This window comes from Pipistrellus hanaki (genome assembly GCF_964339955.1).
Source record: "Pipistrellus hanaki genome assembly, chromosome: 2".
NCBI lineage: Eukaryota > Metazoa > Chordata > Mammalia > Chiroptera > Vespertilionidae > Pipistrellus > Pipistrellus hanaki.
Genome location: NC_140504.1, coordinates 1829874 through 1851614, shown reverse-complemented (window position 1 = coordinate 1851614; position 21741 = coordinate 1829874). Strand labels below are relative to the sequence as shown.

Sequence of the window (21741 nt, the reverse complement as noted above, 5' to 3'; positions counted from 1 at the left end):
ACCCGCGGGAGAGACGTGTCCGGGCTGTGCCTGTGGCTGATGAAGTGACTTCCACCCAGTCATCTTCTCTTATCAAGAAGACTCCTGACGATGGTGACAGCCGCAGTGCCAGCCACCCCGCCCCGCACACAGCGCGGGCACCGTCTCCCCGGAGCCGGCGGGGGCTGAGCAGGGCGGGGGGAGGCCCGCTCCCAGGCCCCGGCCGGCGGCCGCACTGACGCAGCGGCCAGACACGGGGCCTGCAGGCGCGGCTGCCGTTAGGAGTGGACTGAGGCCGGTCTCAGACACGCCATGTTCGGAGGGTTCGTCCGTACGTTCTGCTCTGAGCGCCCTGCCCTCGGGGGAGACAGAGCCCCAGCCCGGCCGCGGTCCGTCTGTACTGGCGGGAAGGGTCGCCGGTTCCCTGGGGCGGGAGGCAGCCACGAGGTCACACGTTTGGTGCCGGCTCCGTGTCTGTCTCTGCGGGGTCCACGTGGGGAGCTGGGCCTCCGTGGGGACCGAGGGGCGTGGGGCATGGCACCCCCACCCCTCTCCCGGTGCCGGCTGCGGGGGTCACGGGACCGGGGGCCACCCGGCGAGCAGTCCGGTCCCCGTGGCGAGGCTCCATGGCGGCTGTGCGAGGGGTGCGTGTGTCACGCGTGTTCCTGAGCGGTCAGGGGAGTGCCAGGCAGCTTCGGTCTGTCATCTCGGGTGGTAGCGATCAGTCACTGTCACTTTGTTACTTCGCTTGAAGTGGGTCTTTTTTAGAAACATATTTTTATGGATTTCAGGGAGGAAGGGAGTGGAGAGAGAGAAACATCAATGATGACAGACTCATTGTTTGGCTGCCTCCTGCACGCCCCACACTGGGCATCGAACCCTCAACCCAGGCCTGTGCCCTGACTGGGAATCGAACCGTGACCTCCTGGTTCATGGGTGGCACTCAACCACCCAGTGCCACCCTACTTAGAGGCATACCACCCAGTGCCACATTGCCCAGTGCCACCCCACTGAGAGCCACCCCACTGAGAGCCACACCACTGAGAGCCACACCGCCCAGTGCCACATCGCCCAGTGCCACCCCACTGAGAGCCACCCCACTGAGAGCCACCCCACTGAGAGCCACACCACTGAGAGCCACACCACCCAGTGCCACACTGCCCAGTGCCACCCCACTGAGAGCCACACCACTGGAGCCACCTCACTGAGAGCCACACCGCCCAGTGCCACATCGCCCAGTGCCACCCACTGAGGCCGAGAACTGAGTTGCTCTATCGCCGGGTTAAGGGCTAAGAGGAAAAGCTCCTTCTGCATGGAGGCTTTCATTCTCAGTTTGAAATGAGTGCAAAGGCCTCTGGGTCCTGACGGGGCGTGGGGTCACGTGGGCGCCCCCAGGCCAGTGGGTGCACCGAGGCCGGTCAGTGCTCTCCCGCCTGCCTGGAGTCATACAGGCTGTGGAGTGAGGTCGCCCCTGACGAGTTCCCACTGGACGGGAACAGGAAAACGTCAGGAAACCCGGTTCCCCACCGGCCGGCCTGGGCGGCAGCGCCGTGGCCTCGCCGACCCGGCGCCTTAACCGCCCCCCGCCCGGCCAGGCTGTGGCGTCTCTCTCTGCCTCCCGCTTTCAGAGGGCTTGTCCTTGGCTTTTTAGATTGCCTGGCTATGCGTAACGCATCAGCTTCCCGCTGCCCCCGTTCCTGGGCACCCACTGTGATCACGGGTGGGTCCCCACAGGGCACCTGCTAACCGCGTGGGCGGCCCCCCTCGGTGCGGGCCTGGCTGTGCCTGCGCAGGATGGTGGCTGTGGGTGGGCCGGGGCAGGGGGGGGGGTCTGAGTGCGGCCGCCCCGGGTGGTGGGAGCCCACCTGGGACCCTGAGCCTCGGGGAGACGGCAGAGCCTGACGCCCTTGGCCGTGAGGCCGCTCTCAGGAAGAGAGACTCGAGAATCCGAAGGTTAAAAATTCATGAAGCTGCGCAGCGTCGCCTCTTTTAGCTTTGTTTAAACATTTATGCATTTTGATTTTCCCCCGTTTTCCTTCTGTGTGGAGACCCAGCACGCAGTCCAGTGTCTTTTCCGGGAGTCCCCTGTGTGTCCACGGCCCTGCCTCCCGGCGGGGAAGGTGAACGGAGGGAGGGGGGAGCAGGGGGGGGTTCTGTTAAGCAGCATTGGTGCTGGTGGCACTTGCCAGCCACCAAGTAGGTCTTTTCCAAAACGTGCCTGGGCCTCTGTCCGTCCCACGTCCACCGCAGCCCTCAGGGCTCCCAGCACAGCCCACGCTCACCGGCCGGTGCTCTGTGGTCAGAGATCGGCCTTCGGACGAGAGGGTCGTGGGTTCGATGCCCAGTCAAGGGCACGTACCTTAGCTGTGAGCTCCCCAGCCCCAGTGGGGACGAGTGTGGGAGTCAACGGACCGGTCTCCCCCTCACATCCCTGTCTCTCTCCCCGCTGCTCCCTTCTTCTCGCTCGCTCTAGAAGTCAGTGGAAAAGCATACCCTGGGGTGAGGATTAAAAACCACGTTCACTCCAGCCAGGAGCTGCACGTCCTGGAGGAATATTTACAAATGAGAGACGGCGTAGAAAGCCAAGTGTCTTTCTACCTGCCCTTTTTCCTTTTTTTAAATATATTTTTTATTGATTTCAGAGAGGAAGGAAGAGGGAGAAAGAGAGAAACATCCATGATGAGAATCATCCATCAGCTGCCTCCTGCACGCCCCACTGGGGACTGAGCCCGCAACCTGGGGATTGAACCACGACCTCCTGGTTCATAGGTCGACGCTCAACCCCTGAGCCACACCAGCCGGGCTGCCCTTTTCCTTCGGAAAGAGTCCCGTCAGAGGGCCCGCCCCTCCCTGGGCCGTCAGCCGGAGGACGGCCGAGCCTGGGTCCGTCCTCCCGTGACTTCCCTATGAGCCGGCGCGGGGCCCCTGCAGCCGGTGTGGCCCACACAGAGGCCGTCCTGGGCTTCCTGTTTCTGGACCCAACGCCGAGCGCCGAGCACGGAGATGATGGTATTGGCCTGGCTGGTCTGGCCTGGCTCACCGTGGCCGGGCGACCTGTCCCCTGATCGAGGGTAGAAAGTAACGGCCTGAATGAGTCACTCCTCGGGGCTGGACACATGGACGGTCCTTGTGGAGGTGCCCCTGACCTCACCCTGTTTTCCTTGGGCTTCTCGGTGGTGTGATGCTCTCTCCAATCCGCCCGTTCTAACGAGGAGAGACTCTGAGCGGTCATTTCCGATACGGCCAGCGGGCAGGCCCCAGTTCAGACAGGAGGCGGGGAGGCCCGGATCGGAGCTGGGCCGGCCTGCTCCTCCTCTCCCTGCCTGCCTGCCCGTTTCCCCATCCGCAGTGTGGGCTGGGGCTCTCCCTCCCCGGGGGTGAGGATCGAATGAGATAGCCCAGAGGCTACCTGCGGGGACATGGCCACCCCGGGGGACGCTGGCTGCCACCTTCAGCCTCGCCTCTCCGCCCAGACAGAGCGGCCGCCCAGCTCAGCGTCCTCTGGGGAGCCGGGAAGATGGCGTCCTTACTGGGGAGCGGCTGGTGCAGGCGGCACGCAGGGCCAGGGCCCCTTACAGCACACACCACACACACACACACACACACACACACACACACACACCCGGCAGGCCGAGCCTTCCCCGGGAAACTCCTGGGGCTCCACCAGGTGGGGGCCACAGAGCGGCCGGTGCCAACTTCCAAACACCCGGGGCTCCGAGCACAACACAATACGGGCTTTCTCTCCCCTCCTTCCCCCTCCCGCTCTCACCCCGAACACTGGCGCTCGGAGCAGCAGCCGCTCTCTCCTCGCCGGGCCCTGCTTCCCTGCAGAAAGGTGTCCTTCCAGACAAGGCTCTGTCTGAACGTGGCTGATCCTCAGCCCGGCGTTCGCACTCTGGCTGCTGTGGGACCCGGCAGGACTCAGCTTCTGGAAGCTTCCACCGGCCGTCCGAGAGGGCGGGACGGTGATCGGAGCTGTGTCCGTGCAGAGGGCTGTTTTGGAGGAGCTGAGGTCATCTCCAGGGTGGGGATGGGGGGGGGGGTGGCAATGGTTAGCTCTGGTTGTATCACAATAACATAATAATCAATAAATAACAACAACAAAAAATAAACGATGGCCAAAACCGGTGTGGCTCAGTGGTAGAGCGTCGGCCTGTGGACTGAAACGTCCCAGGTTCGATTCCGGTCAAGGGCATGTACGTTGGTTGCGGGCACATCCCCAGTAGGGGGTATGCAAGAGGCAGCTGGTCGATGTTTCTCTCTCATTGACGTTTCTAGCTCTCTATCTCTCTCCCTTCCTCCTGTAAAAAATCAATGAAATATATTTTAAAAAAATAATAATAAACGATGTTCCCATGTTCACAATAGTGAACCTACTTTTGCCACCCCGTGGACAGTCCCCCCGTTAGATGACAGCTGTGTGATCAGATGACAGGGAAATGATGGAAACATTTATTGCTTGTGTCTGTGAAAACCAGCTAAATGACACATTCCTGGCTTCTTGGGGGTGGATTTCCCCTCGCTGTGGCTGTCTGGGTGGATGAGAGAGAATGTAGAGAAAGAAAGGAAGGTGCGCGCACGGTCAGCCCCCTGCAGGCCGAGCTCTGGGGTCTCCCTCAGCCTGGGGACAGCGGCCACCGGCCGGGCACCCCGTGGCCCTGAGGACCGTGGGGTGCGAGAGGTGGGCGCTCCCTCGGGCCGGCCCTCACACCGTGTCCCCTTGTCCCCGGTCTCTTCTCCAAAACCCAACGCCGCCTCGTCTGCGTGACTCTGAGCCGCTCTCCCCGTGAGAGGCCGCGCGGGTGGACGGTCTCCGTTCGCCGGTTCCATCCTGCTCCTCCTCTCTGTCCGCGGGCTTGTCTGTGTGCTGCCGGCCTGAGGTTCCTGGGTCGGGTTTCAGGGGAGAAACCTGACACCCCCGGACCGCGGTGCCAGGTTCCCAGGGCAGCCCGGCAGCTGCCGCCCCAGGGCAGGCCGGGCGGCGAGGACTCGGGGAGCGGAGCGGGCGGAGGAGCCCTGCCATGGCCCGGTGATTCAGCGTCTGAAAATAAACAGGAGCCGGGCGGGAGGGGGAGCTGGAAGAGGCTGAAACCTGAGTCTGGGGGCTGGGCTCCTCACAGGCCTCCGTGAGCCGGAAAGAATCTTGAGCCCTGGGCGAGGGCGTGGCCCGGCCTGGGAACCAGCCTCTGGCCCGGCTGCCTCTCCCTCCGGGCTCCTGGCCCTCAGCCCTCCTCAGAACCTGTTCGGCCATCTGCAGACTGAGGGGGGAGGGGGGAGGGTGATCTCACGATCCCTTTCGGCTTCTGGACACGGGGCCTGATGTCTGTGGGGTGGCTGCTGTGTTCCCACCGCCAGAGCCCAGGGCCTGTGACCGCTGCCAGCCTGGGGGACAGAGACCCAGGACTGGGGGGGAGGGGGGGGGCAGGAGGAGGGGGTGGCAGCGGGTGCATCCGCTCACTCCCCCCGCCGGCAAGAGAGGGAAGCGAAGGTCCCCTCCAGAGCGTGAGCATGAGCGGGAAGCCCTCGCGAGGCCTCCCGCGGCGTCAGCACCCTTTTCAGAAAGGGAGACACCCTTTGGGCCACACAGTGCCGGACTGTGCAGGCCACGGGCCCGGCGGAGGCCCCGCCGGCGGGGAGACGCTGAGGCCCCTCCTGGGCCCGGGCCCGGGTCCGGCCGCTCCCGGCAGGCCCGCTATCTCCCCATCTGGCCGCAGGCAGCCCGCTGACCGCACACTTCCCGCCGAAAGGCTGCAGCGCCTGACTCACCGGCCGCCGCGCCAAGGCAAACACCGGAGAATAACCGGCCTGTGCGCCCGGGAGCCCGGCCGCTGGCACAGCCGCACAGTAGCCTCACTGTGTCTGCGGCAGCTGCCGGAGGGAGGAAGCAGAAGTGGATAAAGGGGGGGGGGGCAGAGCCGGGCAGGGCAGGGTGGGGGGGCAGAGCCGGGCAGGGCAGGGGGTGGGGGGGCAGAGCCAGGCAGGGCAGGAGGGGCCCTCGGGCCTGGCAGAGGCTCCGTCACCCTCAAGCCGAGCTACGGGCCCCGGGAGCTGAGACAGGCTCTGGCACAGAGGAGCTCAGGGGAGAGGCCAGTGCGAGGCGTCCTTGGGGAGGCGGCTCCTGGGCGTCCCTGCTGTGGAGCCGCCGGGTGCTGGCCCCGCTGGGTCCCCGGGGAGGGGGGGGAGGGGGAGGAAGGACAGTGGCTGGGCGGCCAGGGAGGGTGCAGCGGCCTCCCCGTCCACGGCCCTCGCTGGCTCCGGGGTCAGCAGGGTGAGCGGGCGTGTGTCCTGGGCCAATAGCGCTTTTCCGCTAAGCCCCCCGCACCCAGCAGGCGGTGCGCCGTGTTCTCTTCGCCCGCTGTGCCCCTCAGAGTCCCGAGCGGGGCAAGACTCCCACCCCCCCAACAGAGGCCCCCGCCCCCCCAAACAGAGGCCCCCGCCCCCCCAAACAGAGGCCCCCGCCCCCCCAACAGAGGCCCCCCGCCCCCCCAAACAGAGGCCCCTGCCCCCCCAAACAGAGGCCCCTGCCCCCCCAACAGAGGCCCCTGCCCCCCCAACAGAGGCCCCCCGCCCCCCCAAACAGAGGCCCCCGCCCCCCCTAACAGAGGCCTCCGCCCCCCCAAACAGAGGCCCTCAGAGGTGGGTGCTAACCACGGGGAACAGGAGTCAGACTGGCGAGGAGGCAAAAAAGCATTCTGTGAGCGGGAGGGAGGGAGTGGGGGGGCCTGCGGGGGGCGTGCGGGGGGCGGGGGAGGCGGGGTACACCGCCTGTTAGAAACAACCCAGTGACACGTCGGTGCTCGGGGCAGAGTGCTGGCCGCCCCGCCCCGTCCCCTCGCACCGGAGGCTGCTCAGCGTCTCCCAGGCCTGGCCGCCCTGGCTCTCTGCCCCCACGCCCGCCCAGCGCCCAGCTGGCATGTGTGACACCGGAGAGGTGTGGGAACCATCGGCCTGGCCCTGCTGCCCGGCGGGCACTGGGCAGGGCTCCTAGGGATGGGCGGGCCTTTCTGGCATCCGTCAGTAGGGGTAGAGGTCACTCGGGTCACCCGAGGTCACCGAGGTGCTCCAGGACGAGCTGTGCCAGGAAGGGGACTCGTTCACGCCCTCGCCCGCTCACCCGCTCACCGGCGCATCCTTCGGGGCCGCACCGCCACAGCCTGGCGGGGACTCCGGCTCGGGCCTGTCTGAGCACGCCGGCGCCCCGGCCAGGAATGTGCGGCATGTGCCCTGCGCGGGCGGGCGGGCGGGCGGGCGAGGGGAGACCCAAGGGGTCGGGCCTGTGCGCGCAGCAGGAGGCCGGGCAGCTGGGGGCCTCGGGGCCATGTTGTCCTCTTCCTCAGCCCTCGCCCTGGGGCTGGACCGGAGCTGACCAGTCTGCCTGGGAGGGGTGGCTGCTGGGGGGGGAGGCCCTGCTGTGAGGGCACAGGGAAGCTCTGGCTCCGGGCGGGGCACACGCTGCCACACACAGGTCTTATCACATAGGAACCCACGCGTGAAACTGACAGGAGCGTGTTGAGCAACGTCACCCCCATCAATTTCATAAATAATTTTTAGAAAAATTTGGGGTTCCTGCGTGCGCTGAGCATGCAGTGGGGGAGGGAGGGTGTGTTTTCAGACTCTTTCTTGGCCGCTGGTGACAGGGGTAAATAACATCACTGCTCGGCACTCCGCCTCCCACACGTGCGTTCAGACAGAGGCCGACGTCCTGGCCCTTCCCGCCATTCCCGCCCCCCTCACCCCCACCTGAAGTACCCCAACCTTGTGGTGCTGCGCCCTTGGCTTAAAGACCTGGGAAGAGACTGGAGAAGCTTCCTGTGTTTACAGACCACTGGATGACATGTAAGCATGTATGTGTCTTGTGTGTTCTACTACAGCGTATGCTAGCATCCCTGCTGTATCTCTCAGGTTGCATTAACTAGCACATCTGTGTATGACACGTCTACCGTACATCATACAGGACAGGAGTGCCCGCTGTGCCTGCCGAGGCGACAGAGCTGAGATGGCGTGTGTGTGTGGGGGGGGGCTTCTTGGTGGCACCTGGTCCCCAGGCGTGGTGGCCACAGCAGGCACCAAACGTGGCCTTTCTTCCAAGCGCCGAGGGCCGTGCATTCAGCGTGGTCTCCCACACACACGCCCCTGGGCCGCCCACGGGCCCCAGCACAGGGTCTTCAGCACTCCTGGTGCCCAGGAGAGGGCGATGGGAACGGGCACGGAGCCTGCTGGGGAGCTCTGTGCCTTCCTGCCAGCTGGCGCTCTTTCTGAGGCAGAACCCTCCCCGGTCCTGGTGCTGCGCTCTGCCCTCTGACCCCCAGGCCCTCTGCCCTCTGCCCCTCTGCCCTCTGACCCCCAGGCCCTCTGCCCCCTGACCCCCAGACACTCTGCCCCCTGACCCCTAGACACTCTGCCCTCTGACCCCCAGGCTCTCTGCCCTCTGACCCCCAGGCCCTCCGCCCCCTGACCCCCAGGCTCTCTGCCCTCTGACCCCAAGGCCCTCTGCCCCCTGACCCCCAGACACTCTGCCCCCTAACCCCCAGACACTCTGCCCTCTGACACCCAGGCTCTCTGCCCTCTGACCCCCAGACACTCTGCCCCCTGACCCCCAGACACTGCCCTCTGACCCCCAGGCTCTCTGCCCTCTGACCCCCAGGCCCTCCGCCCCCTGACCCCCAGGCTCTCTGCCCCCTGACCCCCAGACACTCTGACCCCTGACCCCCAGACACTCTGCCCCCTGACCCCCAGACACTCTGCCCTCTGACCCCCAGGCTCTCCGCCCCCTGACCCCCAGGCTCTCTGCCCCCTGACCCCCAGACACTCTGCCCTCTGACCCCCAGGCTCTCTGCCCTCTGACCCCCAGGCTCTCCGCCCCCTGACCCCCAGGCTCTCTGCCCCCTGACCCCCAGACACTCTGCCCCCTGACCCCCAGACACTCTGCCCCCTGACCCCCAGACACTCTGCCCTCTGATCCCCAGGCTCTCTGCCCCCTGACCCCCAGACACTCTGCCCCCTGACCCCCAGACACTCTGCCCCCTGACCCCCAGGCTCTCTGCCCTCTGACCCCTCCTCTGCCCCCCTGTCCCCAGGCCTCAGGTCCTGCCCGGTGTAAAAGGGCCAGACGTGGTGCTCTGAGCGGCCTTGGACTTGGAGCTGTGGTGTTTCCCAGGAGGATTGTAGGTTCTCCGTGTGACATCAGGGAGCCAGGACCGCGTCGCCACGCTGAGGGGTGGGAGGAGTCAGGAACTCCGGCGATGCTGAATGACTCCGTCCGTGGTTGACTGAAAAAGAACGTTCTAGAAAAAGATCTTTCTGCGTTTCGGAGGGAATGACGGGTTGTTCCAGGACCGGCCCCGCAGCCTCCGCCCACAAGGCCGGGGCCTAGCATACCCGGCCGGGCAGGGCCGGGCCCAGGCCGGCTGTGTGACCCGGTGTTGGTGTTGGGCGGGCTGCGGGCTGCGAGCTGCGTCCAGCTTTGCCGGTGACATGTGGGGAGGGCACTGCAGGGGCTGACAAACATCGCCGAGTGTTTTTCTCTGGAGCCCGTGGGCCTTTCTGCTCGGCCGCCGGAGCCGTGGCGGCTGTGCCAGGGGGTGGGCAGCGGGCGGGAGCCAGGCCACGGGCACTCGGACCATCACACAAGCATGAGATGTCCTCTTACACGGAGTTCAGAGAGAGAGGCGGGGAGGGAGAACGAGGGGGGACATCCATGCTGAGAGAATCAGGGGCCGGCTGCCTCCTGCATGCTCCCCATTGGGGACGGAGCCCACAACCTGGCATGTGCTTTTGACGGGAATCGAACCCAGGACCCTTCCGCCCACCATGGGTCGATGCTCTAGCCACTGAGCCACACCAACCAGGGCACCATGAAAGTTAACTTTGTGATTGCAGCGATCAGAGCCAGGCTGAGATGTCCGTCCCTCCCCATCCCCTCACCGCCACCCGCCCTGCCTCTCCCGGCTGGGCCACGGGGAGGGTGGGCCCCCGGGAGGGTGGGACCCCCTCTCCCCGAGGATCGGGGAGGTGAATGAGACGTGGGTGTGGCCACAGCAAGCTGCTGCTCCGGGCTTCGCTTCCGGCCACTGGGCAGCCAGGGGCCGTGAAACCGACCGGGCAGCGGCTCCGGGAGCCACAGGGCTGGGCACCTCCGAGCACCCCTGCTCCAGGCCTGCGTCTCCGCTTCAGCGCCTGGAGGGGCCTCGGGGGCAGCAGGAGGCCCCGCCCCCCAGGCCGGGCTGTGTCCTGGGAGCAGTGATTCCAACAGGGGCCAGGCCAGGCCACGTCCTGTCCACACGGACACGGAGGGCCGCCTCCCCGGGGTTCCTGGGTGCCCTTGCTGCCGGGGGCACCTCTGGGCTCCAGGCCTGGTGCCGGGAGTGCTGGGTTGGCACAGGCCCCAGCCCCCCCTTCCAGTAGGTTCCCTCTGGGAGCCTCACCTTCCGGAAGGTTTCCTCTGGAGCCACACCTGGACTGCGGCTTCGGGGAAGGAGCGGTTCCCAGGAGGCCTGGGGGAGGGAGAGCCGGGCCGGGGCTGGGCACTTCCCAGGAAGCCGGCCTCCGGCTGTGGGTTCGCAGCCACACCCGCTCCCCTGGAAGGGGCGTGCCTGTGCCAGGGAGCCATTGCCCGGTGTTGGTGAGAGTGAGGAGCCCCTGAGCTCACGCCCCGGGAGGCGCCACTCCTGCCACCATGGCTGAGCCCAGCGCGGGGCCCGGAGCCGCACCCCTGTGCCTCCCCCTGCCCTCACCTCCCCACCTGCCCTGAGCCCCTCCCCGGCCCTGGGAGCTGGGGTCCCGGCCGTGGAGCCCAGGCCGGGGAGCGCTGAGCAGCCAGGGGACAGAGGGGCCCCAGCCTGCCGTGGGGACCAGGTCCCCGGATTGCCCGGGGGCAGCCCCACGGGGAGCGGGGAGCGGGCGGGGAAGGACAGGAACTCCATTTGAGAAGATCCAGATACATGTTCTCATCTCTTCCCTCCCTCCTCCCCGCCCCCCCTCCCCCCCCCCCCCCAGGACACCGTCAGAAACTAGAGGATCAGACCAAGCCGGGCAGCTTGTCCTTTTCCGAGCGGCTCAGTGAGCTGGAGCAGCTGCGGCGCACCGCCATGCGGGTCAGCCCGCACCACCCCGCCCCCACGCCCACCCCGCGCACCTCCCTGAGCCACTCGGCGGCCTTTAACCCTCAGCCTCAGAGCCAGATGCAGGGTAAGTACCGGCCGGCCGCCCGCGCGCCCGCAGCCCCCGCCCCGGCCTCGCTTCTGTGCTGGGGGGTCCGCAGGCCCGCAGCCCGGGCGCCGGCTGGACACGCGGCCTCGGACCGCCCCGGCCCGCGGAGTCCGGTGACCTGGTCACCAGGCCCCAGGCCCAGGGCACTGCCCCCTGGGTGTGGACGGTGGGGAGACACGTGCAGATGGTGGTTTGATTAGCTGTGTGGCTAGGCTGGAAGACACACACATGTGAACACGCATGCACATGCACGCACACACATGCACGCACACAAACACACATGCATGCACACACACCGAGCCAGGTGCAGGCCAGGCTGTCTCCGGTGCTCACGGCCTCCAGTCCGTTGGGGTCGGTGTCCCTCTCCGCTCTCCGGGCTGTGCGGGTGCCCCACGGCAGAGGGGTCACTGCAGTCGGTACGTTTGCCAGCGAGAAGCAGGCAGGCGGCTGCACCCCAGGGCGAGGAGCTGGCAGCGGCCACACCACGGTGAGGCCCAGGCACGCCCAGTGCCCGCCGTGCCCCTGAGACAGCGCCCTGAGCTCGCCGGCGCTGCGGGGCCACGGACGTCAGCGGCCCTTTGCTCCCCGATGCCGTGTCCCCGCCCCCCGAGCACGGGCTCGGCCGAGGGCAGCCGCCCCGGTCCAGGTCCAGGGAGAGCCCGTCCAGCAAGCAGGCCCGTCCGGCCTCAAGGGAAAGAGGCCCCGTGTGCGGGGAGGGGCGGGCCAGCCAGGACGGCAGCTCCTCCTCCGACGGCAGAGCCACTCCGGGCGTCTCCTCCGGGTCAGTCATGCGGTGGGATGTGGGGTGACGGCCTGAGACTGGCAGGGATTTGGGGGTGATGCTCTTCCTTTCGGGGTCGCACTGCACTCAGGAGGCGTGCACCGTCGTGCACAGAGCCGGGGGCAGGGGGCGTGCCACCAGCTCTCCCACCTGTGCCTCCGGAAAAGGCTCTTCCTCTGCGTGTGAAGCACGTGGCCGTGTTCACATGTCCGTGTTTCCAGCACGTGGCCTGCACACGTGTCCATGTTTCCAGCACGTGGCCGTGGCCGCTGCAGGGAGCACGGAGACGTCACGGGCTGAGGGGGCTGGGGGCCCCGGCTCTGCGGGGGCTTCGCCGGGAGGGCACGCCTGTCCCTCGGACGCTGTGGGTGGGAGGTCTCAGAGAGTCGGGGACGCTGGGATTGATCCGGGTCGGATGTGCCTGGGAGTCACCCTACAGGCTCCTCGCGCCGTCGGAAGCCGGTGCGGGAGGAGGGGCCGGGGCCGTGCCGCCGAACGCTGTGCCTGGAGGTTGGGATATAAAAGGCCGAGGGGAAGTCCGGCTTCCTGGGTTCCGGGGCTGCCACCGAACCCTCAGGAAGCCCTGCTGGCACGGCCACGCGTCCACACACGGCAGGACGTCACCGTGAGGCTCGGGACGCGTGTGCAGCCGTGGGGAGGAAAGGGGACACCTGTCCTTTGTCAGGCTGTGGGGCAGGTCCCAGGATGCTCAGCACCGAGGTCGCACTCACAGCCCCTCGCCCCGGGCGGCTCCCGGCCACCGGAAGCCGGTGACTAAGAGACTGACTCCTGACCCACCGCTCCCGGGGGCCCGCCCTGCGGCTGCGAAACCCCTCCTTTCGGGGAACGGACAGAGACGGGCCTGGGGGGCGGAGACAGGCCCGGGGTGGGGGGGTGGGGACGGAGATGGGCCAGAGGGGAGGAAGACGGGCCTGAGGGGGCGGAGACGGGCCTGGGGGGCGGAGACGGGCCTGGGGGACGGAGACGGGCCTGAGGGGCAGACAGAGGTCAGGACCACGGAAGCCGACAGGTGGGGCATGTTCGAGTGTGTGTGCCCTGAGCACCTTGGGGGTCCAGCTCTTCCGTGGGGCCCGTTGGGATGTGTCCTCGGCCTTTGGGCCCGTTGTGCTTTGTGTCCGTCATGCCTTCCTCGCCACAGGTCCTGCAGGGCTGTGTTCTGGGGTCACTAGACGCTCAGGACACTCATCACAGCATGAGGCCGGACTCAGTGGGACCCGCACCCCAGTCTCCCCGGGGCCCTGAGCGTCCGGCTCCAAAGGCGGCGAGGAGGGGGAACGTGGCCCACCGCCGGCGGAGGGAGGGGGGAGGGCGAGGCACAGCCACATACATGTATACACACATTCTTGCTCACATGAGTGGCTTCACAAGGCTGTGGGTGGGCACTCACTCGGTATGATGGTTAGGCGAGAGGAGGGAGACGCTGAGGGCCACGGGCCTTAGGGCTGAGGGCCACGGGCCTTAGGGCTGAGGGCCACGGGCCTTAGGGCTGAGGGCCACGGGCCTTGGGAAGACAGCGGGCAGAGGATGAGGCTGAGCGTGAGGGCGGACGGCCTCGCTCAAACACCGCCTCCGCCCCCTCGGCGATGGGAGGTTTGCAGGGCCGTCACCGCTCACAGCCTCAGTTTCCCCCCTGTGGCGGGCTGGGGCCCGGGGAAGGGTGTGTTGCGTGCAGCCCGTGACCGTATCGGCTGGACCGAGTGCCGCTGCTTCCCATGGCTGCCGTGGCCCAGGGCCTCCCACCGGGGCGGAGAGGCACCGGGAGGCCCTCTCCCGCCTCCTGCAGGCCCGGCCCCACAGGCGGGGTCAGAGGGCGGGCCCTTCCCGCCTCCCCACCTCGGGGGCCGGCGCTTCTCGGACTGTGGCCGCATCTCTGACCTCTGCCTCCGCCTCCCAGGGCCGTCTCTGTCCTCTCCTCCTTCCCTCGGACAAGGACACTCGTCCCTGAGCAAGGCCCCGCCCGGCGGCCGGGTGATGTCACCAGCTCTGCGCTCGGTCGCCTCTGCGGAGACTCTGTCTCCGAACAAGGGCAGGCTCCCCGCTCCGTCCCGTGAGTCACACGGACACGGCGTCGGGGCCACCATCCTGCCACGCCCTGACGAGAAAGGGCGAGGGGCACCGGCCGGTGCCAGCCCAGCCTCCCCTGCCCCTCCCCCCGGGCTCTCCGGGAAGTGGAGGTGCCCTGAGCCAGGCCGGCAGCCCGGTGGGACCCGGGCCGTGGGCTGGGACTCGGGGCCGTGGGCCTCCTTCCCCGCGGAGGCCATGGGGCCTCCTCCCGGATGAGCGGGGGTTTCTATCTTCAGAGCAGAGTGCCCTGGCCCAGCGGCCCAGGAGCCGGGGTCCTGGGGGCCCCTGCCCCGCCCCCCAGAGCTCAGGAGGTCATGGGTGGCAGTCAGCTTGGGGACGGAGAAGGCCCAGCCCACAGCCATGGCAGGGGGGGGGGAGGGGACCTCCGGAATGTTCCTCCCGCAGTTGAGCGCTTCGCTGCGGTTTCGAACACGCTGCCCCCCCCCCCCCCGCCCCAGTTTAGCGGCTTCCATTGTTTTCTGAGCCCTCATCTGAGCACTGGCCCAGCTCTAACTTGGACCACAATTCTGACCCTGAGAGTAACCTCCACCCTCACCCAAACCATAGCACTGCCGAAGGGCGTACCTGTAACTCACACCTCACCCCAGTCACAGCCACAGGCCTAACCCAGGCCTGGGCGGACACCCCACATCACCCCAGCTATGTACGGTACCCCAACCACAAAACTAAACCCAGTGCCACCCGTCGCCCTGGCTCCGTGGTCGGCAAACTGCGGCTCGAGAGCCACGGGCGGCTCTCTGGCCCCTTGAGTGTGGCTCTTCCACAAAACACCACGGCCTGGGCGAGTCTGTGTTGAAGAAGTGGCGTTAGAAGTTTAAGTTTAAAAAACACGGCTCTCCAAAGAAATGTCCATCGTTGTGCTGTTGCTGTTTGGCTCTGTGGACTGATGAGTTTGCCGACCACGGGCCTTGCCGGATGCTAACACTAACCCTAGCCCTGGGCGCCGGCTCAGAGCGGCGTTACCGGCACCTGTCACCCCGGCAGCCATGCTGTGCCGGTCCTGGTGTCAGCCCCTCCCTAACCCTTGCCTCGGCTCTAAATTTTATCCCAAACCCAAACTAAACCCCAACCCTAACCCTAACGGTCACCCTAAACACAGCCTCAGCTCCGGCTCTAAAGCTTCCTTAACCCTGAACCCAACCAGGGCCCAGGCTCCATCCCAGCTTCCCCGTGCCCTGGCCTTCCCCAGCTCCGCATGCACCCCTGCCACAGCCCCGGTCCTGACCCCAACCCCACCGCCCGAAGGAAGCCCTGAGTGGCCTCAGTGCAAGGCATGGGGGCCAGCACCCCTCCGAGGGGCTGGCGGTCACCTGGCACAGCTCCTGCGCCTGGACTCGCCCTCCCTGCCAGGCAGCCCCTCCCCCTGGATATTTAAAACCAGAAAGGAGGCCGAAGGCGGAGGCAGGCCGTTGCCGGAAGTGTGCCCCCAGGGCAGATGTGCCTCCAGGGCGGATGCCTGTGGAAAGCAGCCCCTGGCTCCAGGGGAGGCACTGTCCACACTGCGGGGTTTGCTCATCTGTGTGCGTTTCCTGACACAGGGAACGGGGGGCCGGCCGCTGGCTCGGGGGGTGGGGGGGAGGTGGGGGGGGGGCCCTGCTCCCCGCCGTCCCCCACGCAGACACTGAGGACCTGGACCTGCTTCTAATTTTCCTCTCTGGCCCTCTGAGCCTGACTCCCTGGCACCAACCCCCCCTCACCCCCCCTCAGAGCCCCTGGGTGTGCATTTGTCTGTGTCCCCCACCCCGGTCTCCGTGCTCAGCCCCACACCGCTCTCCTGAAGGAGCCGTCGCCCGCCCGGCGCTCGAACAGCCGATGGTGGTGCAGATTAAGGAGGCGATTGCAAAACGCCCGTGAATAACGTCTCCCCTGGCAGCCCGGCTCTCCGTACGCTTTCTCCCGCAATCTCTCCTGGCAGGACACTGTGCGTTCTGCTACCCGAGATCCAGTTACAGCCACAGTAAATAAAACAACATAATAAATTAGAAAAAAATGGCAGAGAACTCTCCCCAAAGACAAACACGGGCCAGCCCGCGGGCTGGGTTTCGGGTGAGCCGGGGCGGGCGGAGAGGGGGCGGGCGTGCCTGGCCGGGGCGGTTAGTTTTGAGCTCTGGGAAGTGTGCAGCAGAGGTCACCAGGTCAGCCCTCCTCAGTGACGGGAATATAGCATGGATGGTTAAGAGAAATAAGCATTTTCCGGAGAAAACAGGGTCCCTGGATGGGCCGAACTGAGTCATTCCTCCAGACACCGGGCTCTCTCACACCCCCTCAGGGTCATGTTTAGATCAGAACCTTCCAAATACAGTTTTAATATTTTAAATATATTTTTATTGATCTCAGAGAGGCAGGGAGAGGGAGAGAGAGAGAAACATCCATGATGAGCAAGAATCCTTGATCCTCCGCCGCCTCCACGCCCCCTCTGGGGATCGAGCCTGCCACCCGGGCATGCGCCCTGACCAGGAATCGAACCCTGGCCTCCTGGTTCCGAGGTCGACGCTCCACCGCTGAGCCACGCCCATGGGCTGGGCAGGCTTTAAAAGGAGCAAGAAATGGTCCAGCCTGCGGTTGCCTAGGAGCTGCCGAGAGCACAAGGGAGGCCAGTGTGGCGGTTTCCTTAGTCCCGGGCCGCTGCCCTGCGTGGCCACACACGCCCCGTCAGTGCTCTGTGCACACGTGTCAGATGGCGCCTTCTGGAAAAATGACGCTACCGGCGGGTCCTGACAGTCAGCGCCCGCCCCGGGCTCTGCCGGGCTTCTTGGCGCTAAGTGATGTGTGGGGCCCACTCCCCTCTCCTGTGCCCTCTCCTGTGCCCTCTCCTGTGCCCCTCTCCTGTGCCCTCTCCTGTGCCCTCTCCTGTGCCCCCTCTCCTGTGCCCCCTCTCCTGTGCCCCTCTCCTGTGCCCCCTCCTGTGCCCCCTCTCCTGTGCCCTCTCTCCTGTGCCCTCTCTCCTGTGCCCCCTCTCCTGTGCCCTCTCTCCTGTGCCCCCTCTCCTGTGCCCTCTCCTGTGCCCTCTCCTGTGCCCTCTCCTGTGCCCTCTCCTGTGCCCCCTCTCCTGTGCCCCCTCTCCTGTGCCCTCTCCTGTGCCCTCTCCTGTGCCCCCTCTCCTGTGCCCCCTCTCCTGTGCCCTCTCCTGTGCCCTCTCCTGTGCCCTCTCCTGTGCCCCCTCTCCTGTGCCCCTCTCCTGTGCCCTCTCCTGTGCCCTCTCCTGTGCCCTCTCCTGTGCCCTCTCCTTTGCCCCCTCTCCTGTGCCCTCTCCTGTGCCCTCTCCTGTGCCCTCTCCTGTGCCCCCTCTCCTGTGCCCCCTCTCCTGTGCCCTCTCCTGTGCCCTCTCCTGTGCCCCCTCTCCTGTGCCTCCTCTCCTGTGCCCTCTCCTGTGCCCTCTCCTTTGCCCCCTCTCCTGTGCCCTCTCCTGTGCCCTCTCCTGTGCCCTCTCCTGTGCCCCCTCTCCTGTGCCCCCTCTCCTGTGCCCTCTCCTGTGCCCTCTCCTGTGCCCTCTCCTGTGCCCCTCTCCTGTGCCCTCTCCTGTGCCCCCTCTCCTGTGCCCCCTCTCCTGTGCCCTCTCCTGTGCCCCCTCTCCTGTGCCCCCTCTCCTGTGCCCTCTCCTGTGCCCTCTCCTGTGCCCCTCTCCTGTGCCCTCTCCTGTGCCCCCTCTCCTGTGCCCTCTCCTGTGCCCCCTCTCCTGTGCCCTCTCCTGTGCCCCCTCTCCTGTGCCCCTCTCCTTTGCCCCCTCTCCTGTGCCCCTCTCCTGTGCCCCCTCTCCTGTGCCCCCTCTTCTGTGCGTGGCTGCAAACCGCCCGCGGGGTGAGCCGTGGCAGGGCCCGCGTCCAGGCCGGCTCCCGTGGCCCCAGGAGGCTGCATCGGGAGACGGACCGGAAGGCTCTGAGATGCACAGTGGGTCCGCGGTTTGGAACCCAGAACGTGTGTCTGGGGGCGCCCCTCCCGGGTGGTTCTGGGCGTGGCAGCTGCAGCGAGGTCAGCCTGAGGTCACGGCCTGGCTCCGCGTTTCCCAGAGGCAGTGACGCCGTAATGACAGCTCAGGTTTGTGGAGGGACCTGCTCTGGGTGCATGTCCTCCCTGCCCCCAGTGCCCCGCAGTGCGTGACGTGGTCCGGAGGGTCCTGGGCCCCAGGCGGCCACGGGGCCTGGCTCGGCTCTGTCCAGGGAGCCCTGAGCCTGGCCCGCCTGCCATGGGCCTGCTTAGGCAGGGAGCGCTGACGCTCTCGGGGTGTGGTTCCGGGGAGGGCGTTGGGGTTCCGGGGTGACCGGTCCCGCCCAGCATCCTTGGGGGACCCGTAGGGGTGCCCCGGAGCCGCCGCCCGGATGAGAAGGCTCTTGGGGGGGGCTGTGTCAGCCGCACACCCGGCCTCTCAGAGCGTCATCAGCTGCGGGTGAGAGCAGCCGCTGCCCAGACGCCAGTCTGTTTAATTTAACAGGATTTCCCACCAATTATCCAGCATCACTCCAAAATCGAATTTGTGCAGAATCGCAGCTGGCCCATTCAGGCCGCGGGAACCCCGTTAGGCTCACTCCGGACCTTCCCCAGCGCCGCGTGGGATTCTCCCGCGCCTGTGGGGCGGGCAGGGCGGGAGGGGTGCCTCAGCGGGTCTGGCCGTCTCCTCCTCCCTCAGCTTCTCTCTACTCGGCACCCACGTCCTGGGAGGGAGGCGCGGGGCCTGGAGGTGTCTGTCAGTCAGGGGCTGCTCCTCCCACTGAGCACGAGAAACACCCGTGATGAGAGAGGATCATGCACGCCCCACACTGGGATGGAGCCACAGCCCTGGCATATGCCATGACCGGGACCAAACCGGAACCTCCTGGCTCATAGGTCAACGCTCAACCGCCGAGCCACGCCAGGGCTGCCTCTCTGGCACTTCACAGAACCATCCACGAAAGGGTGTCTTCGCACCGAGCTTCACCTTCCTGCGGGATCCTGAGGTCATGCCTCCCTGTGCCGACCCCGCCCACGAGCCAGACGGCCCGTGAGAGCCTGCTTCGCTGGGCTGGGGGCGAACAGGTGCCGGCCGGGGGGCAGGGGCTGGGGCTGAGTGACAGGCAGGCTGGGGGTGGGGGGCACAGGGGCTGGGGCTGAGTGACCGGCAGGCTGGGGGTGAGGGCACAGGGGCTGGGGCTGAGTGACCGGCAGGCTGGGGGCACAGGGGCTGGGGCTGAGTGACCGGAAGGCTGGGGGGCAGGGGCTGGGGCTGAGTGACAGGCAGGCTGGGGGTGGGGGGGTCAGGGGCTGGGGCTGAGTGACCGGCGCCTCGTTCAGGATGTTGCTGCCAACCTCCCCCCCTTACTCCCTAAACAGCTGCCCCCTCAGAGCCGGGGCGCCAGGCCACCGGCCTCCTCTTGTGTGCCGCGCCCTGAGCAGGACGCCCGTCAGGGTCCCGGGCGTCAGGGCTGGAGCCGCCCGGACAGCCCCCGGGCCCCGCGCAGAGACCAGGCTGCTGTCTGCGGCGGGCCCCGCGGGCGCTCAGGGTCTCCTCTCCAGGCGTGGAGGTCAGAGTTCACCGGGGGAAACGGGGCAGGCTGGCCAGTGGCCTATCGTCCCCATCGGGCCTCCCCGGTCTGCCTCGGCGGCCTGGGAGCTGGCCCCGGGGCAGATAGGAGAGGAAGCCGGAGTGGGCGGCCGCTCGGCCTTCCCTGCTCGCACCCCTCAGACGCGGGAATGTGCGTGTCGCAAGCTCCCCCCGAGGGCAGCCATTTCCCCGGAGTCGGGCTTTGAACTTCTGACCGCGGCGACGGATGAGTCAGGCAGAGCCAGGCCGGCGGGGTGGCCAGCCCCTGTTGTTAGACCAGAAGCTGGGAGCCCAGAGGGTCCGGTGGCACCCAGGGGTCACCCCCCTGCTCGTCAGCTCCCCGAGGGACAGGCTCCCTGGCCGGGCCCTGAGCCTCCCAGCCCTCCCTGCCAAACAGCGCCCTGGCGAGGGGGCGGGGCGGCCGGGACAAGACGGGGCAAACCCCAGCGAGGCTGTGTGCGCGCCACCCGTTCCCCGTCGTCTCATGGCCCCCCAAAGCCAGGAACGACCCCACCAGGCCGAGCCCGCGCAGGCCGGCGGCAGGCGCCCCCCGGGAGCTGCGGGCGGCTGGGCCGCCCCTGATCGGCGTTGTGGGGTTCGGCCCCCGGGTGCTGAGCCTCGGCGGCTGCGGGGGTATGGCCGGGCGGGAGCATGTTTGCGGCTCCCGGCGCTGGCTCCTGGCTCCGAGCCGGGCTTGGCGGGGACTCAAGTCCAATCTCACACCTGCCCCAGACAATGCGGCCTTGTTCACACACCGCAGGCGGCGGGGGGGGGGGGGGGGGGGGGGGGGGGGGGGGGGCGGGGCGGAGCCCGGGGATGCGGGGAGACTGGGAAACGCGGGCCACGCCCCCCCTCCCCTCCCCCTCTCCTCCCTGCCCCCCCCCCTGCCCCCCATTTTGTAAACATTTCCTTGTTTTTGGAATGAAAAAACAAACAATGCCCACAGTAGCTCTCTTATGGGGAGAGCTTCCTCCTGCCAACCAGAGCTCCGGGCCTGTGCAGTAACCCGGCCGGGCTGGGCTGGAGGGGGTGTGGTGGGGTGCCCCCCTCCCCCCCAGCGCTGAAACCTGAGCTGCCTGCATGGACCGTCTGTTGGCAAAGCTCTTCTCTCCCTGGTTCTCCTCTCCCTGGCTGGCGTGTCAGGGCGGGAGCAGGAAGCAGAGGGCACTGTGCCCTCCCTGTGATGGCAGGGCCCCTGTGCTCCCCACCCCCCACCCCCCTTCAGCCTCCTGCCCGCCCCCCCGCCCCCACGCAGGTGGAGCTGCCCCCAGCGCTGAGGCGTCCGAAGCCTTTGCTCCAACGACCTTGACCTCCTGCAGCCCAGACACGACCTCTCTGGGTCCCGTTGGGCCCCCTCCTGGCTCACGGCCTCGGAGCTCAGTGTTCGGCCAGAGGTGCCCCAGTGTCTGCTGCCCCCCAGTGTCCGGGCTCCTGGGCCCAGGACGATCCCCCTCCGAGCTGCACGGTCAGCCACCCCTCGGGCCCCTGCCGAGTGGCCTCCCGCCTCCCGGGGCCCCAGCGCCGGCCGCGTCCTCCACGCCTCAGCCCCCGAGAGGGAGAGGGGCGGGTTCTCCCAGGAGTCCGTGTGGCCGATCTCCCTCCCCCCCAGGCCCACACCCCGGGGGGGCAGGGCACTTCGCTGCTCTCGGTCAGCGCTGGTCCTCCCAGACTCTCGGGCCGAGCGCAGCTGCCCCGCCCGCTGCCTCGGGGGCTCTCCTTCCTGCTCAGTGATGCCCGCTCTGCCCCCAGAGCCCGGCCAGGCGGGAGCCAGGTGGTCCCCCAAGTGACAGCATGCCCGCCCCGAACCCTGCCCTGCCTCTGTGACAGAGAGGGAAACGGGACATCTCTGTGCTTCCTTATATATGAAACATGTCTTTATTTCAGAGAGGAAAGGATTGGAGAGAGAGAGAGAGAAACATCAGTGAGAGAGGATCATTGGAAAGCTGCCTGCACACCCCCCCCACTGGGGATGGAGCCCGCAACCCGGGCCTGTGCCCTGACCGGGAATCGAACCCTGACCTCCTGGTTCATAGGTCAACCCTGAACCACGGAGCCACACCAGCCGGGCTCTCTGTGCTTCTTGACCTTATGCCCACTGCCTCCTTCAGCCTCTGTTGACTAACGCGGTGAGCTTTTTCTCCTGTTGCTATTT

At 67.1% G+C, this 21741-nt stretch overlaps 2 protein-coding genes across 5 annotated transcripts in view; one reads left to right on the top strand and one right to left on the bottom strand.

Moving 5' to 3' along the window:
- Positions 1-21741, bottom strand: part of KCNE2 (potassium voltage-gated channel subfamily E regulatory subunit 2) — a 286345-nt gene that overhangs the window by 88555 nt on the left and 176049 nt on the right. The gene's annotated exons all lie outside the window — the stretch shown is intronic.
- Positions 1-21741, top strand: part of RUNX1 (RUNX family transcription factor 1) — a 148977-nt gene that overhangs the window by 102586 nt on the left and 24650 nt on the right. For 2 of the 4 annotated variants that reach the window (XM_084873661.1, XM_084873660.1), the window contains one exon: positions 10975-11166. The exons of the other annotated variants lie outside the window; for them this stretch is intronic. In XM_084873661.1, coding sequence (XP_084729787.1) covers positions 10975-11166 — 192 coding nt within the window. The remainder of the gene's footprint in view (positions 1-10974; positions 11167-21741) is intronic. 4 annotated transcript variants of the gene reach the window in all.